At 55.0% G+C, this 20127-nt stretch overlaps 1 protein-coding gene across 1 annotated transcript in view; it reads left to right on the plus strand.

Annotated features, from left to right (window-relative positions):
• Positions 1-20127, plus strand: part of SDK2 (sidekick cell adhesion molecule 2) — a 259639-nt gene that overhangs the window by 105589 nt on the left and 133923 nt on the right. The window contains exon 2 of the mRNA XM_057716189.1: positions 13687-13846. Within this exon, the coding sequence (XP_057572172.1) occupies positions 13687-13846 (160 nt within the window). The remainder of the gene's footprint in view (positions 1-13686; positions 13847-20127) is intronic.

Here is a 20127-nt window from a genome sequence, read left to right on the forward strand (position 1 = left end):
GCCATAACTGGGATGTAGCAGGAATCCATGAAGAATATTCTGAAGCGCCCAGACCTTGCTCCGTCAAGGAGGGTGGAAGCCAGACTTGGAAGAGGGCGGTGGACCTCTGTTAAGCCCTTGTGCCCATTTTATAGGTGGGAGAAATGAGGCCAAGAGCTAACAAGTGAGACAGGCTGACTTGGTATCAGAAAAGCTGGGCTCAAATCCTCCCTGAAACCCCGCAGCCTCAGTTTCCCCATCTGCCAACAAAAGGGGTTGGACCAGGCACGTCGGACAGATGCTTCCAGCTCGGGGTGCATGGAGCCTGTGAGAGCCCACGGGCGCTCGTTTGTCGGGGGCAGAGCTGGGACGGGCTGGCCTGCAGCCCGGGGCTCTGTCTGACGTCCAGCCCCAGCAGCTGCCTCCTCCCTCACCCCCAACACAGGAGGGCTGGGGAGCCACCCCGGTTACACAAACCCGTTCTGACATGATACCCGTGGAGATGCTCATGGGAAACCTGGCCTGTCTCTCATTAGTATGAGTTTCCTACGTCTCTGTCTCTCTCCTTTGCCGCCAACATCAGCTGCCAGGCCCAGGCTCCTGCGGAGAGGGCTGGGGAGCCCCATGAGATCTGGGGACGCGGCGTCAGGAGCGAGGGAAGGAGGGGAGTGGCTGCACGGAGAGGGGCCCCCTGACCTCCCAGAGTGGGTCGCCGTCAGGGGACCCACAGGTGCCGTCCCCTCCTCCTGCAGCCTCCGATTCAGCGACAGATGGGCTCTGGGTTTTCAAAGTGACAGAATGAAGAGGCAGGGCGGGGAGTCGCGGCTGGCTCCGGGGCAAGGATGATAAATGCAGCCCCTGGAACGGGGTGGGGGGCTGCCGCCTGTCTCTGCCCCTCCCCCCCACCCCCTCCTTTCAGCGGGCTCCCTCTGCTTCTCCCTGCCGGCGGCCAGGCTGCTGTCCGGAAAAATCACCTGCCACCAGGGCAGATGAGCCGGGGCCGCCGGGCCAGGGCTGGGTGGGCAGCGGGGGCAGCCGCGGCCTGGGACGGGCGGGGTTCAGGACGGCCTCATGCTGTCACGTTTGGCCTCATCCCTCCCCGCACATCCTCCCTCGTCCCACCCCCACCACCCACACCTGGGGCTGAGCTTGCCTCCTCCCCTCCTCCTCCTGAGTTCACACTCTGGTTGGCTTTTGGTGACCGTGGGTGTTGTGGGAGCATCGAGAAAACTAGCTGGTAGTGTGTACCCGAAACTCCACCCTGGCCACTTGACGTGGGAGGGGCTGAACCCCGCCAGACGCCGTCCCCGCTCTGGACCACGGGATGGTTAATCCTACCCCAAGCTGCCGTGTGGTGAGAATAAGGAAATGTACCTGAGGCCCGGAGAACAAGACCTGCACCAGACCCCGTGGGGTGAACGCTTGGCCAGGCGCGGGATCCTGGTTTTTTAAGTTCTATCCCAGCGAATCCTACTGAGACCCGGCAAGGGGAGTGACGCAGGACTCCCCACGTGCACTGAGGAAACGACAGCTCAGAAAACTCAGTTCATAAGCACAGAGGGGGGGCCCCATGGTCCACCTGCAAAGCTGAGGCTTTCTACCCTCATCTTTTTTTTTTAAATATTTTGACCGTGCACAGCATTTAGGATCTTAGTTCCCCAACCAGGATCGAACCCACGCCCCCCTCAGTGGAAGCACAGAGTCTTAACCACTGGACCACCAGGAAAGTCCCTCTGCCTTCATTCAAACAGCCTGTCCACTTGGGCAGCGGCCGGGGAGGACGTTCATTTGCCGTCAGGACCAGCTTTTAGCCCTGTGCCCAGTGAGACTGCTTGGAAACCCGGCCCCTCCTCCATAACGCAAGCAGTGGACCCCGCGCCTGAATCGGGAGAGGCCCTGAGCATCATGTCAGGGGAGGGCAGAGAGGAGATGCAGGCAGGTGCCAGGTGACTTCTTAAGACGCGAAGGAGCACTTAAAACGTATCCCAGCCTCCCCGCTAAGAAGCATATCGGGCTGGGGGCAGAGAGGGTGCAGTGGGAGGGCTGGAGAGGGGTGAGTGGAAGTAGGGGGACAGGGAAAAAACCTGGTAACCAGATTTACTTGTTTTTTCTCAACTGAGATGTGACTCATAACGTAAAATCAACGGCTTCCAAGTGAACAATTCGGTTGCATTGAGTACATTTGCCATGTGGCACGACCACCATCTCTAGTTAATCCCAGGACAATTTCATCCTCCGGAGAGGACACCCTGTACCCATTAAACAGCCACTCCCCACACCCCTTCTGCCGCCCACGCGGCAGCCACCAATCTCTGTCCTGTCTGTGGATTTCCCTCTTCTGAATGTTTCACAGACGTGGATCATACGTGTGTGCTTTTTGATGGGAAAATAGAGAAATGTGGCCTGAGCCCCCTGCTTCCTCTGCCCCGAAGCCCCTGACTGCTGGAAAGTCCCCAGGCCTGCTCAGAGGAAGCCGGCCAGCCTGCCCGGTCCCCTAGGCAGGGCTCCCGCCACGTGGCTGTCCCGGGTGGTGACTGGGCGCCCAAGCCCTGGGCTTGGTCTCCGCGCAGCAGCTAAGGAACGCGGGGCCCTGGGTGTCTCATCTGTCAAGCGGCAGGTTGAAGGGGTGGGTCTCGATGACGACTGCGCCCGCACCGTCCCCCCCTGAAGTTTAAAGGCGAGAAGCTTCGTGTGACAGCAAAGACAGGCTGGATCAGAGATCCGGAATCTCTTTCTAAAACAGCAGGAAAGGGAGAGACAGTGGCACCCGCTCTCGATCCAGCAGGGGCAGCAAGGACTCGGTCCCTGCCAGGCCTGGGGGCTTTGCGCCCGGGACCAGGACCAGCAAAGCGGGCGAGGACGGCGGTGGGGGCTGCACCAGGGCCTGTGTCCCTCCAGACTGGACACAACCCCCAGGTGGTGGCAGCCGGAAGGGAGGGCGCACGTGCGCCCCTGCGAGCGACTGGGGGAGGGGGCCACGTGTGCCGCCGGCAGGGACATGCGGGCCTCTGTGTATCATCCAGCTTGTAAATTGCCCGGGGCCTGTAACTGCTGAAAGGGCCATCGAGCTGCGTGGTGTTATTATTTATGATGAAGCGCAGAGGTGCCTGCCAGGGACTGGAATGGGCTGCGCGCTGCACGGGATGGACGGCAAATTGAACTCCAATTTTCTGCTCCGCAGTCTTTGTTACACGCCACAAAGCGCCGGTACACCGGGTCACCAGCCTGATGAATGTGCGCTCTTCCTGGCGGCGGCTCTGTCTCGCAGCCTCTGCGTGGAGGCAGGCACGGCTTTGTTTTTCCCTCCCACCCCCAAGCCCAGCCACAGACTCTTTCCCTGTGATCCAGGCTCAGCGCTGACCTCAGAGGCCTGGCGGGAGGGCAGGCGGCCGTGGGTTCAAAGCCCGGCTCTGACTCTTGGCTGACCCGTCTCCTCTGAAACCTGAGTTTCAGAGGAGAGAAATAAAAGGGCTGGAATCCTCACTCACCCTCGAGGTGGCCGGGAGAATTAAATGAGAAAACACAGGGAGAGTGGCATGCATTAGGCCTTCAACAAGCACACCCTCTTCTCCTCCCTCCTCCCCAGGCTGAGCTGCCCCGCGTGATCCCAGGGAAGGGGAGGTGGGGAGAAGCCGCTAATGGAAAGCGCCCATCTGGGGGTGGTAAGGCCAGCTGCCCAGCCCAGGAAGTCGGTACTGATGCTAAGTCAGACTTCCCACCAGCTTCCCTCACTTCCCGTCTCCTCTTCCTCAGGCCCAGAACACCATCTTCCTTGAGGGCATGGCCTTTCTCAAGGGTGGGAAACAGGTGGAAAAGGAGGTTATGCCTGGGGAGCGTGCCACGCAAAGCTTGGGCCCGCCGTCCACTGCTCTCGGCCCGGCCCTTCTGCCCCTGTGTCTGGTGTGGCCATCACGGGCCAACGTAGACGCTGGGGATCCCCAGGCTGTGGGTTCTTGGAAGCCTCCCCAGGCCTACCAGCCCTTGCTCTCGGCTTCTCCAGGCTAATGGGAGGCGGAGGTTTCTTCATCACCAGAGCTTATGAGACAGGCTGAGCCTGCTGTCCGTGGGATGGAGAGAGCTCACCTGCTAGGCAATCTTCAAGAGAATCACCTGGGGGAGGGACAGATGCCAGGTGGGACAAGTCTCCGTGGGCCCGGCCAGGCAGCTGACCCCCAAAGCTGAGCTTTGGCAAGCCCTTCATCTCCGGGGGTCTCTGGTACCAACTGTGAAACTGGAGAACTGCTGCAAGCTGGCATCCCGCCTCAGGGTCACCGAGGGCAAGATGAGTGTCATCCACACAGCATCAGGGAGCTTCTTGGAAGGGATTCCAGGAGTTAGTGAAAATTTTATTATCGCCGCTTTTATAGCTCAGATGAATCTGAATACACTAAAATGATAATAGCACCGTTAGCCAAAAGCATTCTAATCAATGGTATAAGTTTGATCTCTGAACCCTCCAGATGAAATGTAAGACAGGGCTCCCTTCCTCTCAGTTAATTGCGAAATAAACCCATCGGAAATGAGAACGATCTTTTTTCCACGCAAGGCTGGGGCTGCTTTGGCGTTATTTACCTGTGCAGTTCAGATGAGAGGCCCCGGCTGTGAGATGGGTTTGCAGAGGTTACACCAAGCGAGGAGGAGGGCAAAGAGCAGCCCCCCTGGTGCGGGTGCTTTGTGCCAGGCGCTGGCTGAACCCCTTACCCCTCTCCGTAGGCCTGTGCGATGGGCACCACTCTTACCCCATTTTTCCGTTGAGGACACTGAGATGTGGCGGGGTCACAGAGAAATGTCCAGGCTCACATAGCTAGTGAGTAGCCGAGCCAGAATTCAAATCCAAGTAACCCCACTCCAGGGTCCCAGGTCACAACCCACACTACTGCTCAGACCATGCAACGCCAGAGCTGGAAGAACACAGAGGAGTGTCAGCTCTCAAGAGTGGGGTGGCCTGGCCACGTTCAACAGCAAGTTCACTTGGCTTTTTCCTTCATGGCTCTGGGGCCTCCTGCATGTCAGATTCACTGCCAAGCTCTGGGGCCAGGCAGGTGAAGGGGCCCCGTCCCCATCTTCCCATGGATGATGCACTGGCATGGGAGTTACCACACGTGCAGCTCTGATGTGCGTCCTGTAAGGGACATGACCCCAAAGTCTGAGGGCCATGGAGTTGGACGTCAGGAAAAGAGTTACAGAGCACAGCACAGTTGAGCCTTGAAGGGGTGGCGGGCAGGACTCTGGCTTTTTGGCTGGATGTCCCATGGGCCGAGCTGGTTGGGGGATGCAGGCCAGAAGCTCGGGACACACACCCCCCCCCTTCCCCAGGCTGGGCCCCTCCGCCCCTCTCGCCATTCCCCAGGGCCGTATTGGGGCTCAGTGGCGCTGGCTGCCCTGGTGTCTGGGCCCCCCCAGTCAGATTAGATGTGTATTCAAACAAATTGATGATCCGTTCCATTAGATGCTTTTTGAACACGCTTTTCTGAGCAAGAAATCCCTCCGGCAGCAGCTGTGGAGGCCGAGGCATAATTGACTGTCGCGCCCTCCCAGGCCCCCGACGTCAGAAGGTGCCCAGTTCCTGAAGGTCACCGGCGAGAATTAGATTAAGGAGGGCGAGAGCCTTCCTTCCTGGCTAATGAAGCACTTGGCATGCAGGCAGCACCGAGGCTGAGCTGGGCCAGGCATCTGCTGGGAGACAGGGAAGGGGCATAAATTAGCATCTCATTTGTGGGTGAGGCAGTGAGAAGAAGGGAAACCGGAGGGGAGGGACGAAGGGGCTTCGGGGCTGCGAGGCCCTGGCTGGGTGGGCAGGAGCCAGCAGGCGTGTCAGGCACTGGGGTGGGAGGGGGAGGGGCACAGCTGGGGAGCCCCGGGGAGGCCCCGCCTGTTAGCACCTGCCTGCTGTATGTGTACCCCGAACATTTCTTTTGGGGGTGGGGCTCAAGCAAGCCCAGGCACGGCTGCTCTTCCGGGGCCCACAGATTCCCTACTCCTGAGCCCCCACCCCCGGATCCACCCAGGCAGCTCCCAGGCTCAGCACCTCCCCGACTTGGGTTTCAGAGGGAGAGGAATCGCTGACATCTTACAAAAGCTCCTGCAGCTCCAGCTGTTCCTACTCTGGTCCTGAACCTTTGCTCGAGGCCTTCCCAGCCATCCCGAAGCAAGACTTGGTTCTTGAGCCAGCTTGGAGCGGCCATGAGGGAGCTGAATTCGGAAGGCTCGGATTTGGGACCTTCGGGAGACTACCGGCTCTGTAAGGGGGTGCCTCCAAGTCAGGGGAAATGGGTAGGGCAATGATCACGCCCCTGGCCCCCATTTCCACAGCTCCTCCCCATGTGATCACCTCCAGGAGTCTGAACAGCAGAAAGAGCATCCCCTAGGTGCCAGGCGCTGAGCTCTGAACTTGACATACGTTCACTCACTTTGTCCACCCAGCAGCCTCTGGGGCAGGGGTTGGAATCTCTTCCAGGGATAGACAAGTGATGCTCAGGAGGTTACTCTGCTCAAGGTCACACTTTGGTTGGCATAGCAACTGGCATTTAAAGCCAGTGTCTCTTTTCTTCTCCCACTGGGACCTTCAAGCCAGCCCCTTGGGAAAGGGTGGCACCTGGGGGCTTACGTGGGGAGCAGAGCTGTGGGATGGGGGCCCCAGATCAGCTGTTACTTCCCAAGAAGCCCCCCGGGACTCCAACCCCTGCCTCGTTTTCCCTGGCCCTTCCCACCCACATCTGTTTATCTTCTGGACTCTGACCTCCCTTAATCCCAGGCTTTTCTCCCTGCACCCCACTAGCCCATGCCTCCAAAACCCCCACCCCTAGGTGGACTGGTCTCCCCTGGGCGGTTCTGCCCCATTATCCTTCCAGCATCCTCTGGACTTATGCCCGGCCAGCCTGCCTACTTCACTCTCACCCCTGATCTAGCCCTGGGGCCGTGACATTGGAAGCTGGGGTAGGAGTGCCCCTGCCATACAACCGGCATGGCCCCTGCTTGTGGCATCAAAGCCACGGCCCTGAGAGAGGCCATCATCCCTCAGTTACCACCATCCCTCAGTTACCACCCTTGAGACCATGCGTTGGGGTATGAAGAGAGGGAGAGCTCAGGAAAGCCCTGTGTCACCTACAGAAAGATCCAGACCTCTGGAATCTGCCAGATCTGGGTTACCTCTGTGTGGCGAGGTCAAATGACCGAACATTCCTGAGTGTTGGCTTTCTCCTCTGTATGATGGGGATAAAGGTAGCACTGTCCTTGAGAAGTACTGGTGACTCTTAACAGAAAAGATGGACACAGAGCATTTCACGGGTGGAGGGTTTCATAGGTCGTATGAAATAAAGGCAGCAGGAATAGATGGGTAGGGAAGAGGGGTCTGTGGAGAGAGGCCTGCCCGGAAGCCCCTGCTTCCTCTGACCCGGGGCCCAGCCGGCTCCAGGGAGGGGACCAGTTAGGAGGCCGCAGAGGTCAATCTAGGACAAAGGTGACGGTGCAGACGTGAGGGGGTGGTGAGCTAAGAATTTTGCAAGAATCCCAGCCTCCACCCATCCCCAAGCTTTCCGGAAACACTCCCAATGGCTGAGTAGTTCCTGGGTGCCCAGAAGGGAGAGCTGCTAAATGGGAGAGGCCTTGGGGTCTTTCAGAGCTGGGAAGGGGATGGGTCCAGGCCCAGTGCCCCGTGAAGCTGGCTCTGGAGGGCAGATGGACACCGCTTGGCCAATCAACCCCATTGGTGGTGGGTGGAGGTCTTCGCCCTGGATGGCACTGTCAGCCAGTGAGGGTCTGGCTCCAGGGGAGGGGGAGTTCCCGGCCTAGGCTGGCTGGGGTGTCAAATCCCAGGAGAGATGGCGGACTCCAGAGAAAGATGGCATTATTGTACTGGGGGCTGAAGGGAGAGGGGAGGTTGAAGTTGACACAAGGGTCTGTGTGGGGCCACTTAGCCTGGAGCTTGGAGTCTAAGGATGACAATAAGGGTATTTAGTGGGAATCTGGAGGGAAAGGCAGCCAGGGGCCCCCTGAGCTGTTCTGGGAAAAGAGAAGGAAGCTCAGGACTGAGGCCTCTTGTCCGCCTCTGAAGGGGCTCTTCCTTCAAGAGGCTCAGGCTCTGGTGGTCAAGTACCCTCAGTCACACCACACCCCTGGGTCCCATTCTCATACGCGTTTGTATCTGTGTGCCCAAGTCTGATTATAAATAAGTAATCCCGTACCTGTAGGACACAACGTGAAAGTTACAAAAAGGCACAGAGTAAAAAGTAAGCCCCTCCCCACCCCAGCCCCCAGCCCCCCAGTTCTCCTCCCTAAAGCATCACTGAGCCCAGTTTTTTATGTGATCCCCTAGAAAAAGCCTGTGATTGTACAACTGTATTTTTATCCTTGAAAAAAAAAAAAAAGGAACGTGTGCACAAGTGGTAGCAGTTTACATACCCTATTCTACACCTTGCTTTTTTCACTTAACAGTAGGTCTCAAAATTTGTTCCAGAGCCTTTCGCTGCAGAGAATTCTATTGTTTGGAGGTGCAGTCATTTCTTTAACCAGCATCCTCTTGACAGACATTCAGGTTATTTCCAAGCTTTTGCTGTTACAAAACATAGTGTTGCCATGAAATGCTGTCTCTTCACCTGTGCATAGGTGTATGTGTAAAGGAGGAAGTCCTTGAAGAGTTGGTGGGTGGAGGGGTGTCTTTTTAGTTTTGATAGAATTGCCTAATTGTTCTGCATAGTTGTGGTACCAAGGACAGTCCCCAAAGCTGTGTGTGAGATGCCTGGGTCTCCACAGGCTGGCCAGCCCTGGGGGATCATCACACTTTCAGATCTTGGCCGAAGTCATAGGAGAAAAAAAAGTGTCTTGTTGAGTTTGCCTTGCCTTTCTCTTATCACGAGGTTCAACAGCTTTGTGTTTCAGAGTCATTTGTAATTCTTTTCTGTGAGTGGTTCATATCCTTTGCCCATTTTTCTGTTGGTTTGTTCATCTTTTTCTTATTGATTTATGGGGATATTTTTTACATCAGGAAAATGAGGTCTTTGTCCATGATAGAAGTTGCAAATATTTTCCCCTAGTTTGTCATTTGTTGCTTTTTGTTTATGGGTATTTTTTTTCCATGCAAGATTTTTATATAGTCGAAGGTATCAATCTGTTTTATGACTTTCTGGAGTTTGTGTAGTACTTAGAAAGTACTTGGTGAATTCTTTGCTTCACCAAGATTGTATATTTTTAAACCTCAGTGATGTTTCTTCCAGTTCTTTTAGAATTTCATTTTTCTTGTTTAAAACATTGATCCATCTAGCATTTATTTTGAGGTAAAGTGTGAGGAAGAAATTCAGCTTGATTTTTTTCTCCCAAATGGCATCCTGCTTGTTCCAAGGCCATTTGTTGAATAATTGATCTGTTCCCCCCGGCCTGAAATCCTACTTTCATCCTGTCTTAAATATCCCATATATACTGGGGCCTATTTCTAGATTCTCTAGTTCATTGCTTCATCAGTCTATTTGGACAAAACCACACTGTTTTAATTATTGCAGCTTTATAATATAGTTCAATATCTGTGCTAGTCTCCTCTGCTTACCATTCTTTTTCAGAATTTTCTTGGCTATTCTTTTGTGGTTTGTTAAAATGTGAGCTTTCCAATCACTTTGTCTGGTTAAAAAATCCTGTGTGTGTGTGTTTTCAAAGTGTCCATTCTGTCCACTGTTCTCCTCCATTTCCAGTTATCCCTTCCCACTGAGAATGTGGCTGGAAGGGCTGTTGTGTACAGTAGTCCAGGTTGTGTACTGCACAGTCCTAGGACTAAGGTTGAGAGGAGCTGCTGGCCCCTTCCAACAGGGTATGAGCTCTTCCCTTCGGGGAATCTGCCCATCTGCCTATATGATCAAGAGTAATAATAGCTGTCTCTCCTATAGCATGCGCCAGGCACTTTCCTAAGCACTTTATGCTTTTCAATTTATTTAAGCCTCACAACAAATATATACCCAATTTACAGCTAAGGAAACTGAGGTGCAAAAAGTCGAGGTAACTTGCCCCTGGTCAGTGATTTGTGTCACCCACCTATGCAGTTGTGACACAGAAATCTGTTCCTGCACATAAGTGCACACACACACGCAGACACACAGAGATACACACTCAGACACACAGACACACACACAGTCAGATATGCATACAGACATACACACAGAGACACACGTGAACACACACTACATACATACACAGACGCACACAGACACAGGCACAGACACTCAAAGACAGGCACGCGCACACACACACACACAAATGCACACACAGCTGTTCCCACCAGCATCTTTTTCCCATCAGTCTTTCCTTCTACAGCTCACACATTCCCAGTCCCCCTGCTTTGGGGCGGGGCCAGCCCATCCTGGAAAACCACCTGGCTGGACTCCCTGCCCTGGCTCTCTGTTCTGCATAGGGCCTCCCTCCCAAATCCCTGTACCCAGACAGGAGGGGGCCTTTAGCCTTTCGAGAAAAGGAGGTGTGACCCCACAGCAGGGATTTGGGGAGGGGAGCCTGGGCTTCTGCCAGGCTGCCTTGCTAGGGTAACTTGGTTTGAGGGATGCAGCTCTGAGCTGGGTACCCAGCAGGTTCTCAGGAAAGGCTAACCCCCCTCCCCTCCTCCCCCAAGTCATTACCTCTGGCAGCCTCTGGAATCAACCCATCCAAGCAAAAGCCGTTCAGCTCCAGACTGGCGCCCCCGGGAGAGCCTGAGGAACGAACTGGCAAATGTGGACGTGGGGGGCGCCTCGCCCCGGGGAAGCGGGTGTCGGAGGCAAGGGTGTGGGTGCAAGGCACGTGTGCCCAGGTGCCTTGCAAGCACACACGCTGCCCGCCCCTCCGACTGTTCTGGCTCAGAATCAGCCCACCTCCAAGGGATTTAATCATTGGGGGCTGGGAATGTTATTGTTTTAAAACAAATGAGGGATGACAGGAACGAACAGAGGGATTTTAAAAGCGCGATTCACAGGGCTCTTGAACGCTGCTGGAGGATACGAATGTGCCTTTGAAGTGCGAATGTGCCCATTGGTTAAACTGAGCTCTGAGCCGGCTGCCTCCGAGGGTGGGGAATCGTTTTCCTTGGCAAATGGGTGCCTGCCTGCCTCCCCGCCCTCCGCCGCCTCCAGAGGTGCACTAGGACCCCCGGAGCAAGGGACCCCGGGGGTGGCAGCCACTCTCCCAGGATATGCTCTAGAAGAGGCGCCTTTTCAACCATCTTGAAGGCAGTGTGCTCACATGATGGTCGTTAAGAGCGATGGAGAGACCTGCGAGAAGGCAGCATCAACTCCGAGACGGGATCGTCAGCGGTCACGCGGGGAGACGCGGGGAGGCAGGGTGGTCCAGGGTGGGCCTCTCGTACGTGTCTGCACCTGCTCTCCAGCAGCCGTCCATCCACACCCAGGCCTGCCCTCCAGTGGTCCCCATGGAGGAGGGTCAGTAGCAGGGAGGGGTTCAAGCAAGACTCAAGAGAGACCTTGGGGATGGGGGTGGGGGAGGGGGCAGTGTGGTGCAGCCCGGCAGGTTGACCTGAGCCCCAAACCTACATTATGCCTTGTCCTGAGTTGTCAGTCTGTGCGTAAGCCCAGAGCGAGGATTTGTCACAAATGCTGAACCTTATCTGAAAACCAAGGATGCCCAGTTCTGGTTAAATCTGAGGGTGAGAGGATGGAACGAGGATCCAGGGCGCCAAGCCCCACTGATGCCCCAGAGATTCGACCTGTGATGCAGGAGGGTCCCCGCTGCCCCCACCTGCAGTGGGCTGACTAGCCTGCCAGGCCACGTCTTTGTTCATTCCCTTCCCCCCTTGAGTCACCCCCTTCCCGACCCCTGACATGTGCCCCTTCCTCTTCCTTGGTTTATTCTATATCTTAGGCCTGAAGAATAGTGTCTTATGGTTTTCATTATCTGGGCTCCTAGGGGAAAGTTAGCTCTCAGACCAAGGTGTGTCTGGGGCATCAGCCAGTGCCAAGGATGACGAAGCCCCCCTCCCTGGTGGGGACACCCACTCTTTGATGCTGGGGAAGAAATGAACGTTTGCAGAACGTTTACTCTGGGCCAAGAACGGACCTAGCATTTGCACAATTACTGTCTCATTTAACCTTCAAGATATCGAGGTGGCTATTTCTCTTCCCGTGTCTCCTGATGGAGAAACTGAGACTCAGAAAGATGAATGCTTGTCCGCGGCTGAGCACAGACAGGATGTGGCGCCAGGAGCCCTCCCCCACCGCGGGGCTGGAGGTCGGGACGCCCAGTGCAGGGCTTGGAACACTGCCCACCCCTCGGGACACAGTGTGGTGGGTGGAAGGTGCTTGGTCTTGGGTCTGGCAAGTCTGGGCCTGACTCACCTTGGTAGCGGCGTGGGGCCGTGGGGCCCCTGAGCCGCATCCTTTGCGACAGCGGGAGTGCTGCTGTGAACACCCGGTGACAAGAGCCCCTTGCACATAGAAGGCCCACAGGGTGAGCTGGGGAGCGGTGCTTTCTGGAGCTCACTTCCTCCACCTATCAAATGCAAGGGCTGGGCGGTGCAAACTCTGGGAGCCTGTGCCTTAAGCCCGTCTTCTCCTCCATCCACGTTCCACCGTCATCAAGTCAAGTGCAGGGTTAAGTGCTCAGCCTGCCGGGCTGGCTTCTCCCCTTCCCGCTGTGTGATCCTGGGTGGGTTTCTAACTCCTCTCTGAAAGGTGGATGATCCTGTCTGGTTGTGGGCTTGGGTGCGGATTAAGTGAGCGTGTGTGAAAGCCCCAGGCGCCGCCCAGCGCTAGCAGGTGCTTTAGTCCTTGTGTTGTTTCCAGATTCTTGCCCTTCCCCCGGCCCAGCCCGTCCCCTCAAGGGCAGGTCTGCTCAGTGATGGGCTCGGAGGCCCTCTCCCCCTCCCTCCATCTCTCCCTGTCCTTTTTTCACTCTCCTTGTCTATTTCACTTCTGCCCTTTCTCCCACTGGCCAGAAGGCGGGAAGCCTCTATTTCCACCCAAGGCTGTTGGTCTGAGTGAAAGCTGAAGTCCGGGGTCTGGCGCGCGTTGTCTCCGTCGAGGGGAGCTGTGGGGCGTTCATGCTTGGCTGGACTTGCTGACCCAGGTCACAGGGTTCGGGGAGAGACGGAGGCAACCACTGGGCCGCACGCCCACAGCCCAGCAGAGGCATCTCCTCCGCCCCGACGGCCGACCTGGTGTGCGAGTGGGGAGATCGAGGCAGGCTGGCCAGGACCCGGGATGAGAGATCAAGCAGCCCGGCGGTGGAGGGGCCCCTGGAGGGACTCTGCCCTTGAGGCCCTTGAAGGCTTTCCTCCAGCCTTGGGAAGCAGGACTCAGGACACCCCCGTCACCTCTGTCAGCCCAGGTGTCCCTGTTTCCCTTGCGACGTTTACATTCTCTTTGGCTGAAGTGCAGTAGACACCTCCCCACCACCACCCTTCCTTCTGCTCTGGAAGGAGAAACCAGAAGCAAAGGGTAGGGGATGGATGGGGTCCTGAAGGGGGAGAGGTGGAAGGTACTGGTGTGTCGGGGTGGCAGCAGAGGTGGTGAGCCTGGTGGGGTCTGGGAGGAGGGAGGCAGGGAGAACTCACTCTGAATACAAGCCCTGAAGTCCGACTGACCCGAACGTGACCCCAGGCACCTGATCTTGGCAGGTTACCTGCTGCCCCTGCCCGGTCTGCCTGGGGCATCAGGGCTCCTGCTGAGCAATCCCAGGCAGGTGAGAAGCGGTAACCAGCGTCTCTGTGTCTGTTTCCTGCAGATGACGTGGCCCCCTACTTCAAGACGGAGCCGGTGCGGACGCAGGTGCACCTGGAGGGGAACCGCCTGGTGCTCACGTGCATGGCCGAGGGCAGCTGGCCGCTGGAGTTCAAGTGGCTGCACAACAACAGGGAGCTGACCAAGTTCTCCCTGGAGTACAGGCAAGCACGCCACCCCTTTGTTCCCTCCTAGCTGCCAGGGCCCTGCCATGCCCTGAAGGGGAACCAGAGTGGTGGGGAGGGGGCAGTTTTGGTGGGGGAGCTCTTGCTCCAGTGGGGGGCCAAGGCAGCCCTGCCCCAGGGCGGGATGACGCCGCCCTGCTGAGCCAGCAGAGGATGGCTGGGCGTGGGCCAGACAGGGTGGCCCAGGCAGCAGTGGATGGGGCAGGGGTGATGACTGGGGTAGGGAAGTTCATTGCCAGCAGCTAGACTGCGGCCATCACTGTGACCAGGTCCCCACCCTCCCTCCCCACCGAGAAGAACCCAGCTGTCTCTTGGGGGAGCTATTGGAGGGGCCTGGGTCCAGCAGAGGGGCGGGGCATGCGGCTGCCTGGGGTCCATGAGGGAGGGACAGATTCTCTTTGGGAGGGCGATTCAGGGGGGACATGGAGGTGGGACCCCCAGGGCCTTGGGGCTTATCTCACTCCCTGCTGTGCCCTTGCTCTGGGCTCTGGGCTGGATGGCCCTTCCTTCCCCAGGATGCTGCCAAGTTAGGAAGAAGGAGAACAGAGAGAGAGAGTGCAGGGTCTCAGCAAGGGTACGTTTGCTAGTAGAAGGGTGAGCAGTAGGGCAGCTACACCCCAAGCCGGGTGGCCTCCAGCCTTTCTCCGTCTCCCCCTCCCCCTGCTCCTGTCCTCCCATCTCGACCTTTCTTATGGGCTCCCAACCCTGTGCCTGGTGATTAATCCCCAGGCCTGATGTGCTAATCGGTTTTGTTGGGGAGACAAGATTGTCTTGCCCCGGGGATGTTGATAGAGATCTACCGTCAGGGAATGCAAATGAGAGGAGGGGGATTTAATTGTCTGAGGGTCTGTCCTTTCCAAAAAACCATCCTTTCCTGCATGAAGCAGGGAGGCCAGAGTTTGGGGCGACCCCCACGACCAGGTTCCTTCTGCCTCAAGCCTGCCCTGGAGGGGCTTGGTGGTGATGCCAACAACTCGGCCTTTGCGCACCTGTGCCAAATCGAATCTCACAGACAGAGTTTTGGGTGAAGTGGGAAAGAATAGCTTAATTGCTTTGCCAGGCAAAGGGGGCCACAGCAGGCTTGTGCCCTCAAAACTGCCTGTCCTAACCCCAGGGGGATTTGGTGAGGAGTTTTATAGCAAAGGTTCAAGGGCAGGGTTGCTGATGAGAAGCAGGGGGGCCTATACTCCTTTATTCTGGCCTCAGGTGGTCTCTTGATGAGCTTCTGTGGTTCTTGAGGTTGTCAAAATGCGACTTTCTCTCTGGATTGAAGAATGCTTCTTCAAATAGTGCATTTTGCATTTGTTGGGGGTTTTAGTCTTAAAAAGAGCTCCAAGGACCTGGCCCGAGGCTGCACTATTGTTTCCTGGCTGCTCCTTCCTGGTCTCCACATCCCCTCCCTTCCCTGATGAGCAGCTGTTTGGACCTGCCCTTTGGGACTCAGGGAAGGTCATGGAGGCTGGAGTCTATCCCCGACAAACAAGAAACGGGGGACACAGAAAGAGTTCGGTGCCCAGGAGCCCCACAAGGTCCTGCTTGGTGTCAGTGGGTGTGGCCACTTTGGCAAAGGAGGGGGCAGGAGGGGCCAGGGTAGGAGGACCGCCCTCCCCTCTGTGGATGGTGGGAGACCTGGACTAGGAGGCAGGAGGCCCTCCAGTGCTGGCCACCTTGGCCTTGGTTCTCCAGGGAGCCACGAGAAGGCCAGAGGGGCTTCCCTGAGCAGCCCCCGTGATGGTTTTCAGTTGGGGCCCAGAGCCATTCCTGAACGCTGTCTGGTACCCTGGGCAGTTTTGACCGTCTCTGTGAAGAGCCCCTGCATCCTCTTGGATGGTGGACGTGCTTGAATGGGCACCCGGAGAGCATGCCAATGGCATACCACACTCTTAGTGGTGTCCTTGCCCTTGACTTCTACTGGCAGGGAGCTGGAGGCCAGACCCAGGAGGAGAAGGAGGAGAGAGGAGGAGAGTTGGTTCTTTATCTGGTTCACAGCCATTCTTTTGGTGCCTGAGACTGCAAGGATGCGGGGGTGGGTGTTACACAGAAGCAGATTCCAGCTTGGCTTCAGGTTCAGACTTGTCCAGCCATGCAGCAGGCTTTCTCTGGGCACAGTCAGCTCCTGTCCCCGGAGGCATCCGGATGGTTGTCAGGACCCAGCTGTGGGTGAAGGTAGTGATAAGAACAGTCACTGGCAACGAAGAAGAGTGTATCACGTGGCAGACATCACGAGGGCTGCTCTGAGAGTATCTCATTTAATCCTGCCAGCAATCCTATGAGAAGGTTCCCGTGTTTCCACCCATTGTACAGATGAGCAAACTGAGGCTTAGAGAGATGAAACAGCACGCACAAGGTCAGGTTGTTGAGTTGGGCTTCTTGGATAAGTCGGATGACGACAGGGCTTGAATTCTTTACCAGCCCCCACACTGCCTCTCGCTGAAGAAAGACTGGAGCCATCGCCTCCTCTGTGTGTATCTGGAGCATCTTTCTGCCAACTGTGCTCTGCAGGTTCTAGGAAACAAAGCTCCGTTTCAGAGCCTGGTTGGGTGGAAGTTGTTCAGGGAGACGTAAATGAACTTCCATTCGGGAAACTCATCCTCTTGCCTCCTCACCCCCAGGAGGGCTGGCTGTTACATCAGCATGGACAGGTCAATCAGGATTTTCCTCCAATCAGAAATGTGCTGGAAAGGTCTGCACTCCTCCCTGTGGCCTTCAGAACCCTTCACAGTCTGCTCCCGACAGCATCTGCTTTGCCTCCCGCTACTCCTACCTGAGATGACACACTCCCACCAAGCAGGACCCTCACATCATGGGTCCCAGGACAGTTCCCTCCACGTGCCTTCTTATCTGCCTGTGTCCAAACTGTCCTGTCCCCTCCACTTGGAATATTGCCTCTTTTAGAACCTTCTTTCTCTCTCCTGCAGGGTTCCAGCTCTTTGGAAAAGCCTTTCCTGATAGTACACATGTGTGTTCTCAATAAATCTCTCTCTCTTGCAAACACACACGCACTCACCCACACACACACGCACTCATTTCTGCCCCTCTCTGCCCTTTGTCACTGTCCATAATACATCCCGTTATTCTTTGCCTTCTAAGTATTTACATGAGACCCTGCAAGTAAACCACAGAATGAAGTGAGAGCTTCAGACACCTTGGCAGTTCCAGGAACCTCAGGACTTAGAACCAAGAACTTGATACTTCCAGGCCCTCTCCCCTCTGGGCTGCTCAGCTATGCCCACCTCTGGGTTCAGACTTTATTCTCATGCAGTGAGTGACACTGAGAAATTCGGGAAGCACAGACTTACAGCCACGTGACTTCGGCAGAGAAGGAACTTCCCTGTAGAAGGAGTTCCATGTCAAAAGTCCCAGGGAAGGATTCTGATTGGTCCAGCTTGGATCTGCCCTGACCAATCCCAGTGGGCAGCAGCATGGAATGCTGTGATCGGCCAGGCCTGCATCATGTGTCTGCTCCCGGCCATAGGACATTGTGTGGCAGCGCCCACACTAGAGCCACGTGGTGGAAAGGAGGGTGAGAGCTCTTAGCAGAAGAAGGGAAAAGGGTGGTGGGGCAGACAGAAGCCCCCCGTGTCCACTTCACCACCCCTGCCCCCACAAAGGACCTGGCTCACAGCAGGTACTTTTTCCTTCCTTCCTTCTTTTTTTTTTAATTTTGAAAATTTTCAGATCTTGGAAGAATTATAAGATAGTACCGTAGACACCTGTATACCTTTTTACCACACATCAGTTGTTAATATTTTGTATCATTTGTACTCTCTCTTGCTCATTCTGTGCCCACACAGATGCGTGCATCTTTTTTGCTGAATTATTGAAGAATTAGTCACAGACATCATGTCACTTCACCCCTAAGTAGAATTTCCTAAGAGCAAGGCATTGTCCTACAAAACCACCACACAACTTGCACACTCAGGAAATTGCACATTGATACAATACTACTATCTAACACACAGTCCACATTCAAATTTCTCCAATTTCTCCCAATTACATCTTTTGTGGACATTTTTATTGTTGTTCAATACAGGATCTGATCAGGGACCACACATTGGATGTCGTTGTCATGACTCTTTAGACTCCTGAATCTAGAACTATTCCTCCCTGTTCTTTCCCATCTTTCACGGCATTGACATTTTTGAGAGTTCAGGCGGTTTTGCAAAATGTCCCCCAGTGTGGATTTGTTATACTCTCATAATTACATTCACCTTTTTGGCCAGAACATTACATAGATATACATCCATTTCAACGCTTCACACTTACAGGCACCCGATGTCAGCTTGCCCCATTATTGGCGATGGTAGGTTTTTATCAACTGGTCCAGGTGATGTCCTCTACATTTCTCCCTTGTCATGATATTGATGTATCTTCTCCCCTTTGCATGATAACTTGAGACTGTGTGAATATTCTCCTTCCCAGGAATCTCTCCCACCCAGTGGTGTAATAGTCACTGATGAGTCTTACCTGACGCAATTATCACCAGGTGGTTGTGATAAGCAGATTTCTCTGTCATCCCTTTTACTTATATTAGTTGGCATTCTTTCGTGAAAGAGATTTTTTCCTTTCTCACCCCCTTTAAAATAATTTAGCATCAGTATGAACTCATGGGTAATTGTTTCTATTCAATGTGTTTTAATCCATTCCCATCATTATTCATTGGGACGCTGATAGTAACCCAAAGTTGGCCAGTGACGCGTCTTCAAGCTGGATCTTGAGTCCTTTTGACATGTGCCCGTTGGAGTTCTAGCACTTTCTTGCTTTTTGGCGCAACAAAATGTTCATTTCCACTTTTGAATAAATGCGTACTGAGAAGCCCATCATGTGGGCGATTGGTCAGTGTCGCATCACAGTTCTCGGACTGCGGCTTTTCACTGAGGACTTCCTCTCTCTTGCAAACTGCAGGTTTTGAGTCAGGAGATAATATCCAATTTTCAGGCAGAAGAATGGCTGAACTGACTCAGCAAGCTGAGAGAAAATAAGATTGGAAGCGTTGCCATAAATGTCACTGGGTTTCCCACCCCGTCTCCAAAGGAGGAAGTTTGCATTCACATTCAGTCCCCAGTGGTCTTTATTCTCAGTGAGATCTGTACCAGGATGGACCAGGGGTGTGTGTGTGTGTGTGTTTGTGTGTGTCTGTGTGTGTGTGTTTGTGTGAGAGAGACAGAGACAGAGAGAGACAGAGCCAGAGAGACATCTCCAAGAAGGAAAGCCTGTGCATCAGAGCACCAGTGTCTGTTTGGGGGGTTTGTGGGTCTGCATCCGTCCGTGAGGGCAGAGTGGAAGTAGCCTGGATACAGTCACGCTCCTCCCATCTACTAGCTCTGTGACTTTGGGCAGAAATACGTAGCCGCCCTGAGTCTGTATTCTCACTTGGGAATTGGGCGCAGTGATGCCTCCTGTAGAGGGTCACCATGAGGATTAAACCAGATTTTGTGGGACAGATCCTGTCCCAGGTGCCACAGACATGAAATAAAGGGCACCTGTTAGGATTAGACAGGGTGTCATCTTGATAGAATAACGAGGCAAATAACGAGCCTGCCAGAAATCTTGTGTGCAGGTGAGGGGGTCACAGGGGGTCACAGGGCTTTGTGTATGTGTGTTCCCTTAGGTCTTGCATGCATGTTTAATGGTTATGGGCATGTGAAGCACATAGATGTGTTTATGTGACTTCCTGACTCTGTGGGTTGTAACTTACTTAATGGTCAGGCCCTCTGTGCTGCCCCGGAGCCTCTCCCACCCCCCTTCCCATTCCCTCCCATTGGGGAGGGGGGGGCATCTCTCCAGGTTGAATCAGGTCAGCCCCCATCTGCATCCATGTCACCAGCCAAGGCCGCATGCCTGGGGACGATCCCACCAGCTCAGGAAGCATCAGGTCAGGCAGAGGCGATGGGGGAGGACGGAGGGTGGACCTTACCCTCCCGTCCTTGTGACCACATCCCGGCCAAGTCCTCAGCCAGATTATTTAGTCCTGCCCGGGTAGCACCTTCTCCCATAATTATTCTCACACTTAAAATCAACTAGGAAAACAAATCAGCTAGGCAGAGCCCCCCCCCCACACACACACACACAGATTCCCACGCATAATCAGACACGCATATCCAAAGAGCTACTCTTTCTCCAGGCACACTGGGTTTCAAGAACGTACTATACATCATCTCACACAACACTCGGAGGTGTTATTACCCTCATTTTGCAGGCAAGGAACCCGAAGCTTGCAGACGTTCCAGAACGTGGCCAGGCTTATCCACGGAGCAAGA

This window comes from Hippopotamus amphibius, chromosome 17, assembly GCF_030028045.1.
Source record: "Hippopotamus amphibius kiboko isolate mHipAmp2 chromosome 17, mHipAmp2.hap2, whole genome shotgun sequence".
Classification (NCBI taxonomy): Eukaryota; Metazoa; Chordata; class Mammalia; order Artiodactyla; family Hippopotamidae; genus Hippopotamus; species Hippopotamus amphibius.